The sequence below is a fragment of the Nicotiana attenuata genome, unplaced genomic scaffold, assembly GCF_001879085.1.
Source record: "Nicotiana attenuata strain UT unplaced genomic scaffold, NIATTr2, whole genome shotgun sequence".
In the NCBI taxonomy this organism is placed as follows: Eukaryota; Viridiplantae; Streptophyta; class Magnoliopsida; order Solanales; family Solanaceae; genus Nicotiana; species Nicotiana attenuata.
In genome coordinates this window covers 44,408-60,721 of record NW_017670267.1, presented here as the reverse complement: position 1 = coordinate 60,721, position 16,314 = coordinate 44,408, and the positions used below count along the sequence as shown (strand labels likewise).

At 39.2% G+C, this 16,314-nt stretch overlaps 1 protein-coding gene across 1 annotated transcript; it reads left to right on the top strand.

The window, feature by feature from the left end:
• Nucleotides 1-12,097: 12,097 nt before the first annotated feature.
• Nucleotides 12,098-16,250, top strand: LOC109236978 (probable inactive purple acid phosphatase 29). The gene is made up of 4 exons (XM_019403217.1): nucleotides 12,098-12,576; nucleotides 13,447-13,844; nucleotides 13,972-14,422; nucleotides 15,869-16,250. Exons 1-4 carry the CDS (start codon nucleotides 12,291-12,293, stop codon nucleotides 15,901-15,903), a joined length of 1,170 nt encoding a protein of 389 aa, XP_019258762.1. The 5' UTR covers nucleotides 12,098-12,290; the 3' UTR covers nucleotides 15,904-16,250.
• Nucleotides 16,251-16,314: the final 64 nt, after the last annotated feature.

Here is a 16,314-nt window from a genome sequence, read left to right as displayed (position 1 = left end):
TGACTTTGTTGACTTTTCGAGCGGAGTTGAGGATTGTTAAAAATTGTTAAATTATAAGCATTGGAGTATATTTTTATTGATTTGCACGTTGTTTGGCTAGTTTCGGATTGATGGGCAACGGTTTGAGGTGTTAGAGAAGCGTTGGAGCCGGTTATGGAACTTCGGAGCGAGGTAAGTCTCATGTTTAACTTAGTGAGGGGGAAACTACCCGTAGGTATTAAAAATTGTTATGTGCTACTAGTTATGGATGCTATATACACACGAGGTGACGAGAGTCCGTACGTAGCCAAAAATATATTTATGTCCGGATAGACTTAGGACTTCATCATTTGTTATTTGATTTATTCGAACTCATTTTGTTAGCTTAATTGAGTGAATTTATAATTGAAATTAATTTGAGAATATATTAGATCGAGCTTTATCACCTTGAGCTGTCTGGCGAGATATTTGATAAATGGTAAAAAGTCATGTTTACTTTATGCTCCTATACCTGTGTTGTACACACGTGACTCATAATTCGATGAGTTTCTTCCTTTCCTGTGGATCGGGCCGAACACCTCGGCAGTATATTGAGATACATCTATGGTTCACGCCCGTTGACCCTCAACAGTGTACACACCATTCTGGATCGGGTTGTACGACCTTGGCATAATCGTGTGTGATAACGCTAGGAGTCCGAATGTCATGAGACTCCCCTTTGATTGAGACCCGGTATTTATATGGTATCCCTTATCCGTTTAAGATTGAACTTGATACTTCAGATCTATTGAGATAACATAGGAGATTTGAGAGATTTATATCGTCAAAAGAACTGTTGTAGGATTATGCTAGTTATTGTTTTACCGCATTATTATTGCTGTCCTTCTTATCTGTTTGTGCTTTATCATACTGACTTGTTGGACCACTAGTGAGTATCGATGTCGAATCCTTGTCACTACTTCTTCGAGGTTAGTCTAGATACTTACTGGGTATGCATTGGTTTACGTACTCATGCTACACTTCTGCACTAAATGTGAAGGATCTGACAGGTTCATTTGGTGGTCATCTTGGCACGTAGGCGCAGCTGCTGAGGAGACTTTATGGTGAGCTGCATTCCAAGCTACGTATCGCAACCCACAGAGTCTCCATCGTATTATTTATTTCATCCTGTCTAATTCACATTCCAGATAGAGGTTGTAATTATTATTATTGTACTCCTTCGTAAATGCTCATGCACTTATGACACCGAATTTTGGGATGTTCTAGAATTTGCTTGTGGTTTTTCTTAGTATTAACCCACTTTTATTATTTATTCTATTCAAATAGTCAGTTTTCCATGATTTTAATGCATTAATTTCTTTATCTAGTACAATTCATGATTTTGAAAATAATAAAATGAATAATTGAGTTGCAATTCACCGTTGACTTGACTAACAATGTTGGGTGCCATCACGATCTATAGTGGGAATTGGGTTGTGACAGCTTGGTATCAGAGCTCTAGGTTCATTTAGGTCTCACGAGTCATGAGCGAGTCTAGTGGAATCTTGCGGTTCGGTACAGAGACGTCTGTACTTATCTTCGAGAGGCTACAGGGTTGTTAGAAGCACTTCCCTTCTTGATTCCTCGCCGTGCGATTTGATTCCGTTGAAGTTTATGCCTTCTTTTCCTTCCTACTCATTCTTATACGATGTCGAACGCTTGTTATTAATTAGGCATCGAGGAGTTGTAGTGGTACAACAGATGTGGTGTAGGATGTTTCTCCCTGCGTATTCGAGCGGGCTATTATCACCGTTTTGTGGAAGGGTGCTTTGTCATTTTCGCCCAGTGCTAGTGTTGCCTATGGTTTCGAGGCTATGCACCACGTATTATGAGGTTCATGCGTTGTTATTGCACAGTGTTTGTGTGAATGGTAGGTTACTCATCTATGTAATGCGGCAGTGAATGACTCGAAAGGAGAATTACTCGAGTCATGGTTCAGAGGTTTGGAATTAATCCCGGCGGAGGAAAGGTGATTGGACTATGGATGTTCGGGCCTTGGTTGATGGAGTAGCGAGACTTGATATTCTCGAACATGGTGGAATTTTTATTTGTGGTGTGGTGTCGTCGTCCTTATTGGAACGCATTAAGGCCTATGGGTGTTAGGCTCTTCTTTGATTTGCCTTTGGGGCAGGGTGTTGTAGAATGGTGCCTAGGCAGCGGTTATCAGAGATGGCAGTGTATGTTGGCTTCAGTTCGAATCGGTGCTTCTAATATTGATGGCTCGAGGGAGATGATCTCTATGGAGGCTCAGAGTTGGTGGCAATTTATCCGTTTGGGTGCTACAAAGATGGATCATGATTTGAGGTAGTATTTTAGCAGCAAAGGAGGAAGATGGACATGGTGGGAGGTGTCTCACGGTGGTTGAATTGCTAGCAGGTCAAGTATGAACAACAGAGGTCGAGAAGTTGCTGAAGTAGATGGTTTAACTGAAGTGGGAGTAGTAGAGTTGCGTATGGATTTTATGATAGGATAGCCACATGCCTTGAGAAAGTTTAGAGTGATTTGGGGATCATGGTGGATAGTGACTAGGTCTATGGAATTCATTTGGGATGGTGACTACGGTACTGAGGAAGGTTAAATATGATAGAAAGGAGTTTTCTTGGGATGAAGAGGGGTGTGAAAGCTTGATTATCGTTATGGTATGCAACGTGACTTAGATTTTGGAACGTATTGTTGGACTTTTAGTTGATGTTGATGGGGAATGAACAGACTCCTAAAGTTGGAGGGCGAGCATGGGCTCAGGAGGGTTTATTGATTTTGTGGTAGTTGTACCCACGGCAACATCGTTGGAAGATGTCGGTATGGAATTCAACATGTGGGCTATCTCTTGTGAGCAGGTAGCGGTTGCGTGATTTTGGTGAAGTTCCTACGATGAGTTCTACATACTACCTAGCAGGAGGTCGAATGTGTGATTGTGGCTGATAACTCGGAATGTTTTATGAAAAAGTTCGATAAGATATTGCGAGAAATTTGGCGGGCTAATAGTGCGAGATCATGGTAATTAAGAAGGAGGAGTCATGGTGGATTCCAGATTCATGTGATTGTAGCTTAAAGCTAAGTGGGGGAGCCCACCGTCTATGATTAGGTCACGTGGTTGTGTGCTTGTGCGGTTTTTGGTTATTGGTGCGTTGGTGGATTAATTATGACTATGAAAAGAAAATATCAGGAGTAATTCGGCTAAAGGACTTGAGGAATGTATGCTACATTTCGCATTATCGATTCATGTGCAGGTCTTAGGATGACTCAGATTTTATGCTTATTGTAGATGTGATGTACAAGGAAAAGAAATTCATCTGGTTGCTTCTTTGGGAGTGTTCGTGTGCTAACAAACGTTAGAATTTGGTTATATCCGGGACCAAGTCAGAGTGGGTTACTCTCAACAATGGTTATAACGGGTTCAAGAATTAAAGTGCGGTCTCTAAGGATTTTTGGGTTCGTTATGTGGTTAAGGATTGAGTTTTTGCAGTGGATTATGAAAGAGACCTGGAGTGTTTCTATGTTAGCACCGTGGGTCTGCGGTGCGATGTTAGAGAGATAGAAGGAAACAACTCCGGATTCGTAGGAGATCTTTCAAAACGGGTGTATCAGTTGGGGATACTATTGAGTCCACGGGGAGGGTACAAGATGGTGATGGGTGTTGAAGCGATGCGGTCTCGTGATTTGGGTTCACACAAGATGAGTGTTGTTTGAGGTCCGTTATGTGTTTGAATAGGACTATTATTTCAAAGGCAAGTCTAGAGTAAATTGGGAAAAGTTGAGTCAATTCGTAATGGTTTGTATCAGCATAGTTATGGAAATGATCAGATTCCTTCGGTGTGTTAAGGCTATACAGGTGATTCGTGGTTGTACGTGCGGGCTTGACAGCCACTGTGATTTGATTGAGTTGGAGTTATTTGGTTCTGATGGCCTTGTTATGTGTAAATGAATCCTGGAATAGTTATGGCGGTTTAGACTACGACTTGATGTTTGCATTTTCTGCGGTTATTGGAATTCGGTTGCATATTGCAATTGTTCTTCTGAGATGGGTTAAGTGAAAGGGCTCTAGCCGATGAAGTGTTTATTCTATTGGTGGTTCAGGGGTTATGATGTAACTCTTGTACTCTCGCGTAACGGCATGATAGGTGCAGTTGGTGGTACGGATGTGCAGACTTTACTACCTAGTGCAGAAGGTCGTGGGAGTATATCCTACGGGAAGATCGTATAAGTGTGACATTTTAGTCACTTGATTGTTATAGGTTGAAACCAAGTATGGAGATTCAGGTACTGTCTCTAATGTGAGAGTTCATGCTTGAAAGGCGCTCTATTCCTTTGGTTGTGGACTGTGGAAGTTTGTTCCGGATTGGACGGTTGCTTGTGTGTGTCATGAATAGGACCATTGTGGATCCTTGAAAGGTTAGTGGCCGAGTATGGGATGATCGTAATTTTCTTGAGGTATGTTGGTAGGTCTAATATGAATGTGTGCTCTACGTCAAGTCGGATGTATTCATTCAGCATAACATTGCTTATGGAGGAGTCTTCGAGTGTTGGATGTTATTCTTGTCGTTAGCTATTCTATGTAATACTCTATTGTGCTATGTGGGTTGTCAGACGGCTTGATTATTCGCACATGTGTTGTGATTCCATGTAGCTTGTGGTGCTATATGACCAAGATGGCTCTCGAGATGCAGGTCATTTATTGCACCTTAGTCGTGCTTGGGTTTTTGTAGCTCATGGCGCTATTTGTCTCCCCAGGGTTGTATTTATGCACTTGGCGTGCTTGTGGTCGATATTCGGGCATTTCGTGGGTATGAGCATTATGGCTTTGTGGGTATTTCCTTATTGATTATCATGTGGGGATCGAGTGGCACACCGCCACGGGTATCATGTTTGGATCGAGTTGCACGCCGCAACGGTATCACGTTTGGATCGGGTTGCACGCTGCAACGGTATCATGTATGGATTGGGTTGTACGCTGTAACAGTGAGATGTTGAGTACTGTTCCTTATACTTATTTTGTGTGCCTTGTTTCTCATCTCTAAGATAGGTTCATAGCATCTGTTTGGCCATTTTATTCATTACGTGGGTTGGATAGTTCTTTGCCAGAGTTCGTTCTTCCTTATAGGTCATATTCGAGTTGTAGCTTGTTGGCATATTGATGGCTTCATATGAGATCTTAGACGCTGTTTGGGGTGGCTATTGCCCGAGCAGCTTGTATTGGGTGAGACGAGGTTATTGGACCTAAAATTAGTATGATCGGGTTTGTGTAAGGTATATCAAAGAGAAAATGTTGCTATTCAGTTCCGAATGAGGTAATGGTTCTTGGAAAGCGGAGAGACTCCATGAGTTATTGATTGGGCAGGTGGCCATGAGCTTCTACGTGTCGCTTTCATTGTTGCAATATCGCGAAGGTCGAAACCGGACTTAGATGTGTTATGATATATACTACAGGCATCAAGTTAGTAAATTTAGAGCTTTTACAGTTGGAGGATGCTATTATGGGCATACGAATTACGCGGTACATTTTGTGGTTTCAGCATGGATGCATGATCATATTTGATACAACGGGTTGAGATTGATATGGTGTTCGTATATTAGAATCTGGTCTCGTAAAGAATTCCGAATGTTAAAATTTGGCTCTAAGGCTTGTGGGCTAAGGTAGCAGGAAGGATCTTTAGTCGGGCTCGAGCTAGTGTGCTCACATGGGTTGTGGTGGCATGGGCAGGTGCACGAGGTGTTAAACGGCAATTTTGAGCAACTCTGGAGCAGTTCTAGTCACGTTCGAGGACGAACGTATGTTTAAGTGGGGAGAATATAACGACTCGGCCGGTTGTTTTGAGCTCTAGCGCTTCGTACGATGGTTTGAGGCCTCGAGTAGCTTCACTTCATGTTTTATGACTTGTACGCGTAGTCGAAATTGAATTTCGGGAAGTTCGGAGTCAATTCGGAAGGAAAATTCCTAATTCGGAAGCTTTAAGTTGGAAGAGTTGACTAAGGTTTGACTTTTGAGTAAATAACCTCGAAATTAGGATTTGAAGGTTCCAATAGGTTCGTATGATGATTTTGGACTTGGGTGTATGTTCGGGTTGAGTATCGGGTGGTCCGGGAGCATTTCTGCGCTTATTATGAAAAGTTGGCATTTTGAAGATCTTTGAATTTTGCTAAGTTTGACTTGAAGTAGACTTTGGTGTTATTGATTTCAGTTCGGGATTTCGAGCCTTGTAATAGGTTTGTATTGTGATTTATGACTCGTACTTAAAGTTCAACGTCATTCTGGAATACCTAGACATGGTTCAGACGCTTTCGTCGAAGTTTGAGAGTTGAAAGAAGGATTTTTATCGTTGATTCATGGTTTTGATGCTATTCGTGACGTTTCGAGCCTTTGAATAATTTTGGTTAAGGTATTGGGACTTGTTGGTGGGATCGGACGGGGTCGTAGAGGCCTCGGGTGCATTTCCGGGTGATTTCTTTATGTGTTGCAGTTGCTGGTTTGGTGTGTTGGGTATGCATCACGATTGCGGAAGAGCAGACGCGATCGCGAAGGGTAAAGTGGACTGGTGGAGCCTTTGTTCTACGCGATCGCGAAAATGTTCTCGCGATTGCGAAGTTTGGGCAGGAGGTTCTTCGTGTTCGCGTGGTAAGAGTCATGAATGCATAGGGTTGTTGAGGCTGGCCTGTTATGGTTGAGTTGTTCTACGTGATCGGTAGAGGTGTGTCGCGATCGCGTATGGGGAAGTGTTGAGATGGGAGTTTATACCTTTGCGTTTGCGAAGGGTGGAGCGCGATAGCGGAGGTTTGGATGATGTGAATCGTGATCGCGTAGTGGAGCTCGTGTTCGTGTAGAAGGAATTTTAGGGCAGGGCTGGTTGGCCTTCGCGATCGCGAGGCTATTTCCGTGTTCGCGCCTGGGCAGACTTGATTTTTATATGGGATTTGGTTCATTTCTCTCTCATTTTCACTTGGTTGGGCAATTTTTGGAGCTCTTGGAGGGGAGATTTTCATCATCTATTATAAGATAAGTTATTCCCACTTGTTGTAAGTCAAATACATGAGTTATATACGGATTCAAACATGAATTTGTAGAAATTCTGGGATTTGGAAGAAAACCTAGAATTTGATATATTTGGATTTTGATCACGAAATTAGACATGTAATTGGGAATAAATTATATATTTGAGTTTGTGGTGTTATGGGTAATGTTTATCTTCGAAAATTTTCGAAATCCGGGCACGTGGGTCTGAGGGTTGACTTTGTTAACTTTTCGAGCGGAGTTGAGGATCGTTATAAATTGTTAAATTATAAGCATTGGAGTATATTTTGATTGATTTTCACATTGCTTGGCTAGTTTCGGATAGATGGGCATCAGTTTGAGATGTTAGAGAGGCATTGGAGCCGGTTATGGAACTTTGGAGCGAGGTAAGTCTCCTGTTTAACTTTGTGAGGGGAAACTACCCCGTAGGTACTAAAAATTGTTATGTGCTACTAGTTGTGGGTGTTACGTACGCACGAGGTGACGAGAATCCTTATATGTCCAGGTAGACTTAGGACTTCATCACTAATATTTGATTTATATGAACTAATTTTGCTAGCTTAATTAAGTGAATTTATTGAAATTAATTTGGAAATATATTAGGCCGAACTTTATCGCCTTGAGTTGTCTGGCGAGATATTTGATAAACGGTAAAAGTCATGTTGCTCCTGTACTTGTGTTGCACGCACGCGACTCGTAATTCGATAAGTTTCTTCCTTTCCTGTGGATCGGGCCGAACACTTCGGCAGTATATTGAGATGCATCTCTGATTCGCACCGGTTGACCCTCGGGAGTGTACACACCTTTCTAGATCGGACCGTACGATCTTAGTATAATTGTGCGTGATACCGCTAGGAGTCCGAATGTTCATGAGATTCCCCTTTGATTGAGACCCGGTATTTATATGGTATCGCTTATCCGTTTAAGATTGCACTTGATACTTCTGATCTGTTGAGATAGCATAGGAGATTTGAGAGATTTATATCGTCAAAAGAAATGTTGGAGGATTATACTAGTTACTGTATTACCGCATTATTATTGTTGTGCTTCATATCTGTTTATGCTTTATCATACTGACTTGTTGGACCATTAGTGAGTGTCGATGTCGACCCCTCGTCACTACTTCTTCGGGGTTAGGCTAGGTACTTACTGGGTACGCGTTGATTTACGTACTCATGCTATACTTCTGCCCTAAATGTGCATGATCTGATAGGTTCGTTTGGTGGTCATCTTGGCACGTAGGTGAAACTGCTGAGGAGACTTTATGGTGAGCTGCATTCCAGGCTACGTATCGCAGCCCACAGAGTCTCCATCGTATTATTTACTTCATCTTGTCTAATTTACATTCCAGACAGAGGTTGTAATTATTATTATTGTACTTCTTAGTAAATGCTCATGCACTTGTGACACTGGATTTTGGGATGTTCTGGAACTTGCTTGTGGTTTTGCTTAGCGTTGACCCACTTTTATTATTTATTCTATTCAAATGGTAAGTTTTTCATGATTTTAATGCATTAATTTCTTTATCTAGTATAACCCATGATTTTGAAAATAATAAAATGAATAATTGAGTTGGCAGTTCACCATTGTCTTGCCTAACGGCGATGTTGGGCATCATCACAACCTATAGTGGGAATTGGATCGTGACAATTTACTTTGAAGATGATGCTCATGTAGGTCTCTTTGCCCTCTGTTTTGTGCTTATTTTATTGAGGTGGGACTCTAAGTTTGATACTTTATTGTGTGGTCCCCCATATGCATGCTTGTGTCAGTTTCTTTATCATAGTACCTAATAAAATTTGTTTCTTTATTCATCTATCTCTGTACCTTTTCTCTATTTTATTTGTTCCCTCTTTTGTTTATTTAAGCTTTCCCTTCTACTTTTCATGTTTATTTATTATTTCTGTACCTCTTTTATTTGTTATTTCTTTATACATTTACTATGGTCATGTAATAACTTTATTCATGTTTTCTATGCAGCCTTTTAAAGATGGTGCTAGTTGACTTAGTTTTTCATCATGGTGGGAATTGGACTAGTAAGCCACAACTGTTGTATTCAGAGAATTATGTGCACATGAAAAAAGATTATGACTCTGACTCGCTCTCTTATGCTGATTTAGTTGATGAATATGATACCAAATTTGGGTATATAGGGGTGCGACAACTAATAGTATAGGGTCCTTCTGGTAGATACTATGAAATAGATGGGGATGTTGGGATTAGGACTTTGTTGGACTTTGTTAGTGACCAGTGTAGTGTTATTAATTTGTTTGCTGTAGAAGAGTGTGAACTAGCAATTGATGTACCTAATATAATCACTCACAGAGAGTCACACACAGTAGAAGTTGAAGCTGCTACTGACTGAAGTGATAATGAAAGTGAGGAAAATGAATCTGATTCTCCTGAATTTTGTTCTGATGGATTGGAGCAACTTTTTATACAAAAGAAGAGGGACATCAATGATAAGTTAACTGACTATAAAGAGTTAGATAGGTCAATAATATTTAAAAATATACCTGATGCTAGGGAAATAATCAACACGTATTCTCTTGCAAATAGACATGACTTGGAGCAACTTAAAAGTGACCCTACAAGGCTTAGGTACATCTGTGTTGGTGACTACCCCTTTGTTTGTCATATATCTAAAGATTCTTCCGGGGGGAGGGGAGGGGGGGGGGGGAGAGGTTAAATTCAAGACTTTAAAGCAGAGCACACGTGTGAATCTGCATTTGAGAATCAAAGAGTTGATGCAAATACAGTAGCTGCTTACTTTATAAAAGGCTTGCAAGATAATTCCAAAATTAAGGTTAAAGAGATGAGGGCAAGCTTGAAAACTGCATTTAATGTAAATGTTAGTGAATCTAAGTGCAAGAGGGCATAGAAAATGATTTTGGAGAAACTTGAAGGTAGTTTTTTAGATGAATATAATAAGCTAGTTGCTTATGCCAATGATGATGAACATCCCGGATCACTCTCTCCTGCACCAGTGCCACAAGAAGCCACTGATGAGGTAATTCTTTTGTCATTCCCTCAGCCAAGTCAGCCTAGTCAAACAAGTCAATCCATCAACTTATTATTTATGCCAACCCCTTCACTGCAGAGGCAAGAACCAAGCTGCAGTGCCTTTGCAGACTTTGACTACCCAGACTTTGATACTGATCCTAAAATAGCTATAAGGCGAAGAAGTATCTCTGAGGCAAAGACTAGACTACAATTGAGGCAACTACAAAGTATAACAATTCGAATAAGGGCAATTGGATTTGTTGGTGATGCTAGTGGTGTGAGTGAGCCATCAAAACTTCCATTCTCATCAAAGAAGCTGCAATGGTAGGGTAAAAATGCTATTATTGGTAACCAACTTAACAAACAAAGATTAGCCAAGTTGAGAGCAAAGAAGGGTAATGGAAAAAAGCAGACTTAATGGGATCTGGTGTACTGGAATATGGAGCTATTGAACTCTATTATGGCTGTATATTTTTTGTTGTGATGTAATTACTGTTATGCCAGTAAACATGTTATTTTTGGTTGTGTGATTGTTTAATTAGTGACCTGTTAACTTGGATGTCATGTTATCACTTGGTTGTGATAATTTTTTTGGGTGATAATATGATATCCCCTTGTTTAGGGTTTAATGTAGTTTGACTATTTAGTAATGGAAACTTGGATGTCATGTTATCACTTGGTTATGATAATTTTTTGGGATGTTAATGTGACATTCCCTTGTGAATGAAGCAATTATTAGTTTATGAATTTAAATGTAAATTTCATTGTTATTCATTGTCCAATTTATAGATGCTCTCCAACCCCTTCATTGTTCAAGATTTCGGAATCTGCAGGTTCATCACTATAATATACTGTCTAGATTTGACAGAAACAATGCCTTCAATACATACAATTTGTGTATTATGTAACTGCTATGTGAATCTAGTGCATATTGGTGCCCTCGAATACATACACAAAGATGGATATGAACACATATAACATCAACTAATAATATAGCTTCAAACAAAATATATAAAACTAGCATTACATCAACTAATGTTAACAGTTCAAAATAAAATACATAAGACCAACATAACATCAACAAAATGATAATAAAGATGCCCCTATTCAAACCAGAAGAAAACAAAAAACAATACAAATACATATTCACTAAAAAAAGATCACAATAATAGACATCAACATGATTCACAAAAATTCACTTTATCATCGAAGCAGCAACAAATACAACAAAAAGTACCCATGAAATCATAAGCATCATCCTCGTTTTCAAATCCTTCTCTTCCAATTTCATTACTTTTGCAACTTCAGCTTGGTGTAGAGCCTCCATGGCAATTAATTATTCTTTCAATTTATCCCTATCAATTTTAATCGCTTCCCAACACGATGTTAAATCTTTGGTTGTAACCAAATCACGTTCAAGAAGATTTCATCTTCCCATTCAAAATAACCACAAGAACGATTATGTCAAAAATAAAAAAAACCAGAGACGACCCAAAAAGCTTTATTAGTAGACTATAATTTAGAGCAAACAGATAATAAACTAGCTTTTGTTAGAGCATCACTAACCTTAGGCTTCAGACATTTAATCTCCTTCTAGGGTTTAATGGAGTCGTTGAAGTGAAGCGGTTTGCAATGATGCCACAACGATACCTAATTTGGGATGAACAACTACCTTGCGACATTAAAGGCTGAGAAAAATTGGATTGGGGTTGTGTGAGCCCTAATTCTTCGTCAATGGAGGATGTAAAGAGGTCTGTGGGGTTTTAATTTGGTGGGGTCGAGTGACTTGGCAGCTGACAAGGAAAAAATTGAGGGGGTCAGCTGCCACGGTATAGATCCGTTATGGTTAGTGGCAAGTTTTAAAAGTCATTAACGATAGGGGATAGATTGGATGAATAAAATAATGGGTGGCAGAAGTAAACAATATAGTATAATACAGGGAGAATTTTGTACCTTTTCCCATAAAAATAAAAAATAAATTCTTTTAAACTAAATTCAAACACCTGAATAAAATAAAATAATTCTAGTTCAACGACAACTTAAGACCCACCCATTCAACACGAGTAAACTGACAAGATGGAGAATTTGAGGAGAAGGATAATTCCAAGGAATCCGAAACAACTCGTCGGGTCACGCGAATCAGACAAAATAAACATCTCGTGATCATTTATTAACTCGAGAAAATTATAGCCGTATCCGTTACTGCTAACAACTACCTCGCCATTATTAGAAAACCCCTTCTCTTACTTCACATTTCATTTCTATGGAGAAGAATTTTGTAAAACTATTTCTGGTGCTAATATTTCTCAGCTCATTGCAACTGCTTCAAGCTTCTGGAGGGAAAAATCCACAACAGAAGTTGAGATTTGATAGCAAAAATGGGGAATTTAGGATACTGCAGGTGGCGGATATGCATTACGGAAATGGAAAATCGACGCCGTGTGAGGATGTGTTGCCGCAGCAGATGTCTTCCTGTTCCGATCTTAATACCACTGCTTTCATTCTCCGTATGATTCATGCCGAGAAACCTCATCTCATCGTTTTCACCGGTAATACTCTCTCTCTCTCTCTCTCTCTCTCTCTCTCTCTCTCTCTCTCTCTCTCTCTCTCTCACACACACACACACACACACACACACACACATTTGGCGTTGCGTTCATACGTGAATCTGTTCTACATCGCACAGTTTTATGTGATGTTGTTTGACTATGACAGAGTTTAGAGAAAAACTTTTGAAATTTTGTGGTCTAAAACAAGTCACATATATTTGTGTGACTATAAGTTATCTCATTAAGGTAAATTGAGAAGTTGAAAGTTAAATTGTTTCTTAATATAGGGGACAGACTAAAAAGGAAAGTGCATCATATATGTTGGGATGGAAGTAGTATTAATATTGCTCGATGAATAGGAACGAGGATGAAATTTTACACTTTTCTGGCATTTTCTATTATGTGAGTTTGATTAAGCTTGTGAATTTCTGGACTAAATGCATTAATTTATTAACTATTTGTTGCAAGCGGGGGATTAAAGTGCATTCGAGCTGTTGCCTAGTAAATGGTGAATCAAATTTGGAATACGAACTCAATGCTATAATTACCTTTTGCTATAGCGCGTTACCATTACAACTGTTTTAGTTTATTAATCAATGTTGTTAAATAGTGTTACCTACAATTACCTTTTAAGTGACCTGACTGTAAAATACTGTCAGTGCACATAAGTTAAATCCTAAACAAATCTCACGTTTGAGATCACTTATTGAGCCACTAACATTACCTTATGTATAGAACAATCATTTTCTACAGCAGTCATTTCAAATTCTTGCTGAAATCCAAGGACTTAAAAAAGTCATCTTTTGCTGGTTATTTCAATGCTCATCCTAAGAGGTAACTCTGAACCAAATATAAACTTACCTGATGCAGGGGACAACATTTTCGGATATGATGCAACGGATGCTGCAAAATCCATGGATACTGCCTTTGCTCCTGCAATTTCTTCAAACATACCATGGGCTGCTATACTAGGAAATCATGACCAAGAATCTACACTTTCGAGGGAAGGCGTAATGAAACATATTGTTGGCATGAAAAATACTTTATCTCAGCTGAATCCCCATGAATTTCCAGATATTGATGGTTTTGGAAATTATAATCTGGAAGTCCATGGGACTGAGGGTTCCGAGCTGGCTAATAAATCCGTTCTCAATCTATATTTCCTTGACAGTGGAGACTACTCTACTGTCCCATCCAGGATCCCTGGTTATGGTTGGATTAAACCTTCTCAACAGCTTTGGTTTCAACGCACATCTAAGAAGCTTAAGGTACCAGAACTTGTGCTGCCAAAATGTCTGAAGCTTTTAGTTCTGTGCTGTTATATTGATCACTATTAGGCACTGTAGCTCGGACTTGTGAGCAGCAAAACTAATTCAACTAACCTTTCAAATGCAGAAAACTTACATGTACAATTCAAGTGCTAAGAAGGCTCCTGCTCCAGGCCTTGCCTACTTTCATATTCCGCTGCCTGAATATGCAAGCTTTGACTCATCAAACTTCACAGGGGTTAGACAAGAAGGCATAAGCTCTGCTTCAATAAATTCAGGCTTCTTCACCACTATGGTGGAAGCTGGTGATGTAAAGGCCGTATTCACTGGCCATGATCACATAAATGATTTTTGTGGAAAGTTGATGGACATAAATCTTTGCTATGCTGGAGGCTTTGGATATCATGCGTATGGGAAGGCCGGATGGTCGAGGAGGGCAAGGATGGTAGCACTATCTTTGGAGAAAACAGGGAAAGGAGGATGGGGAGCTGTCAAATCTATTAAAACATGGAAGCGACTTGATGATGAACATCTTACTATCATCGATAGTCAGGTGCTTTGGAGCAAGAGCTCTGCTGGTAAGGTTCTGAAAGGGTAACTTATTATCTCAGGATTTGGGCTGTCCCAAGTTATATTATAATTTCCAATGGTACTTTTCAGTTAATTTAGTTGGATTAATACATGTGAAATTGTTTGGTGTTGGTGTTCAGTGAGAGTGTGCTGATTTGTTGCTGATTATCTATTGCTCTTTCATCAACTACATACCAACTTCACAATGAGCTTTAGATTTTTTAGCATGTTGCATGGAGCAGTGAAGAAATTGAGTTCAATAGACATCGACTATGCTCCCATAACCATCTGTACATCACTAATAAGACTGGCTGTGTATAATGAAAAACGTTAGCTAGCTAGGCTAGTCCGCAATGGCTTTCTATGATAGGGGCTTGCTTTTTTAAGCTCTGCCAACAGTGGAAGTAACTAAGTATCTGCATATGCTCGTATCTGTATTTCATTTTCCGAGCTGATACATAGAGATGTTACCACAGTGAATGGTGTATCTGCATCAGCATTAATGGTGTATTCAATTTTCCTTGGAAAAGCTTCTTGTTTTAGAATGAGTTGCTCTTATGGTGCCTATTATCTACTTTATCTATCTAAAATACATAGAAATCCTTATTGGATTTTAACGTTTTTCAAAATGAGTTCAAAATATAGAAATTGTTAGGTACATTGACATTAACCCAAAAGTTGAGTACACTATTGGAGAATACTGAGGCCCCTAATTTGCAAACATGAGTTGTTTATATACCAGAAAGTTATAAGCAAGCCCAGCTTTAGTTCCTCAAAATCAAGTGATTAAACTTTTCCATTCTTTCATCATGAGGACTGTTAAGCTTCTAGGTTGTGTATGAGCCGAAGTATCTATACATCTTAATATGTTTAGGGGTTGTTTAGTTTGCGAACTTGTTATGCAGGGTTTATAATGCAGAAATTGCTTATGCGGTGGATAATAATGTAGCCATTGTTACCAGGTGAAGAATAATATAGGGATTGCTATGTGGAGCAAGGCTTTTTGGACTTTAGTTACCCTTTTGCATGTATTGCTAATACGTGTATTGTTATTCCACATCTAGCACACAGAAAATATATATAGAATTCCGCATAACTTATGTGTGTATTAACTATGGCGGATTTCAATAACGCCAATGAAATGCTGCACTAAGTTATGCGGCGCTTATTTTTCTTGTATGACCAAAATTTATGTTGTGTTGGATAGTGGAAAAGATATGTCAAGTGTGAAGAGATTTCAAGTCACAGAGCTCTGTTATAGTGTATAATCATCTCAAAAAGTATTAAATTTCTTCATGTATTCTTCTCTTGTTTCCCTTCCCTTCATGTTTCAGTGTTTCTAATATCTCTGGCTCCCCTAGCACTAGTTACTACCTTAGTCAGGTAATCTTGCATGCATGTGATCTCACGAAACCGTTCTCTTTTCCTATTATGTTTGGTTTTTCTTTGAACAGGTACTCGCAGAAAAAAGCCTATTGGCCACCAGTAAGAGTCTTACTACTGAAGCATGAGCAAAAATTGTTAGCAGAGGCTTCTTCAATTCATATATAGATGGAAAGGTTGTACCTGTTGTCAGGGTTATTTACTCAGGTCAAAAGTTCTTTAATGTGTAATTTTTAAAGGTAATATAGGAGCAATATATGCAGGTCACATTCAGAGAAGAAAATAGGGACCAAATGATGTATTGAAGAAAGATTAATATAGTTTGCATTCCAAAGAGATGTACTAAAAGGCATGAACTATTTTGTAGGACTTGCGTCCAAATATAAAGACGTTATGCATTTCCATTTATACGATTATTCTATTTAAGAAATATGGTACCTGAGGGTTGTCAAATATGTAATTCTCAGTTTTTTGGTAAGTAAATCTCAGTTACTACTTCCTTTGTTGGTTGGGATTT

What these genes read in the sequence shown, in the direction of transcription:
- LOC109236978 (XM_019403217.1), top strand. Translation starts at nt 12,291, where the DNA reads ATGGAGAAGAATTTTGTAAAACTATTTCTGGTGCTAATATTTCTCAGC. An exon ending in TCATCTCATCGTTTTCACCG is followed by an intron (nt 12,577 to 13,446) that starts GTAATACTCTCT and finishes TACCTGATGCAG; the next exon opens with GGGACAACATTTTCGGATAT. An exon ending in GCACATCTAAGAAGCTTAAG is followed by an intron (nt 13,845 to 13,971) that starts GTACCAGAACTT and finishes TTTCAAATGCAG; the next exon opens with AAAACTTACATGTACAATTC.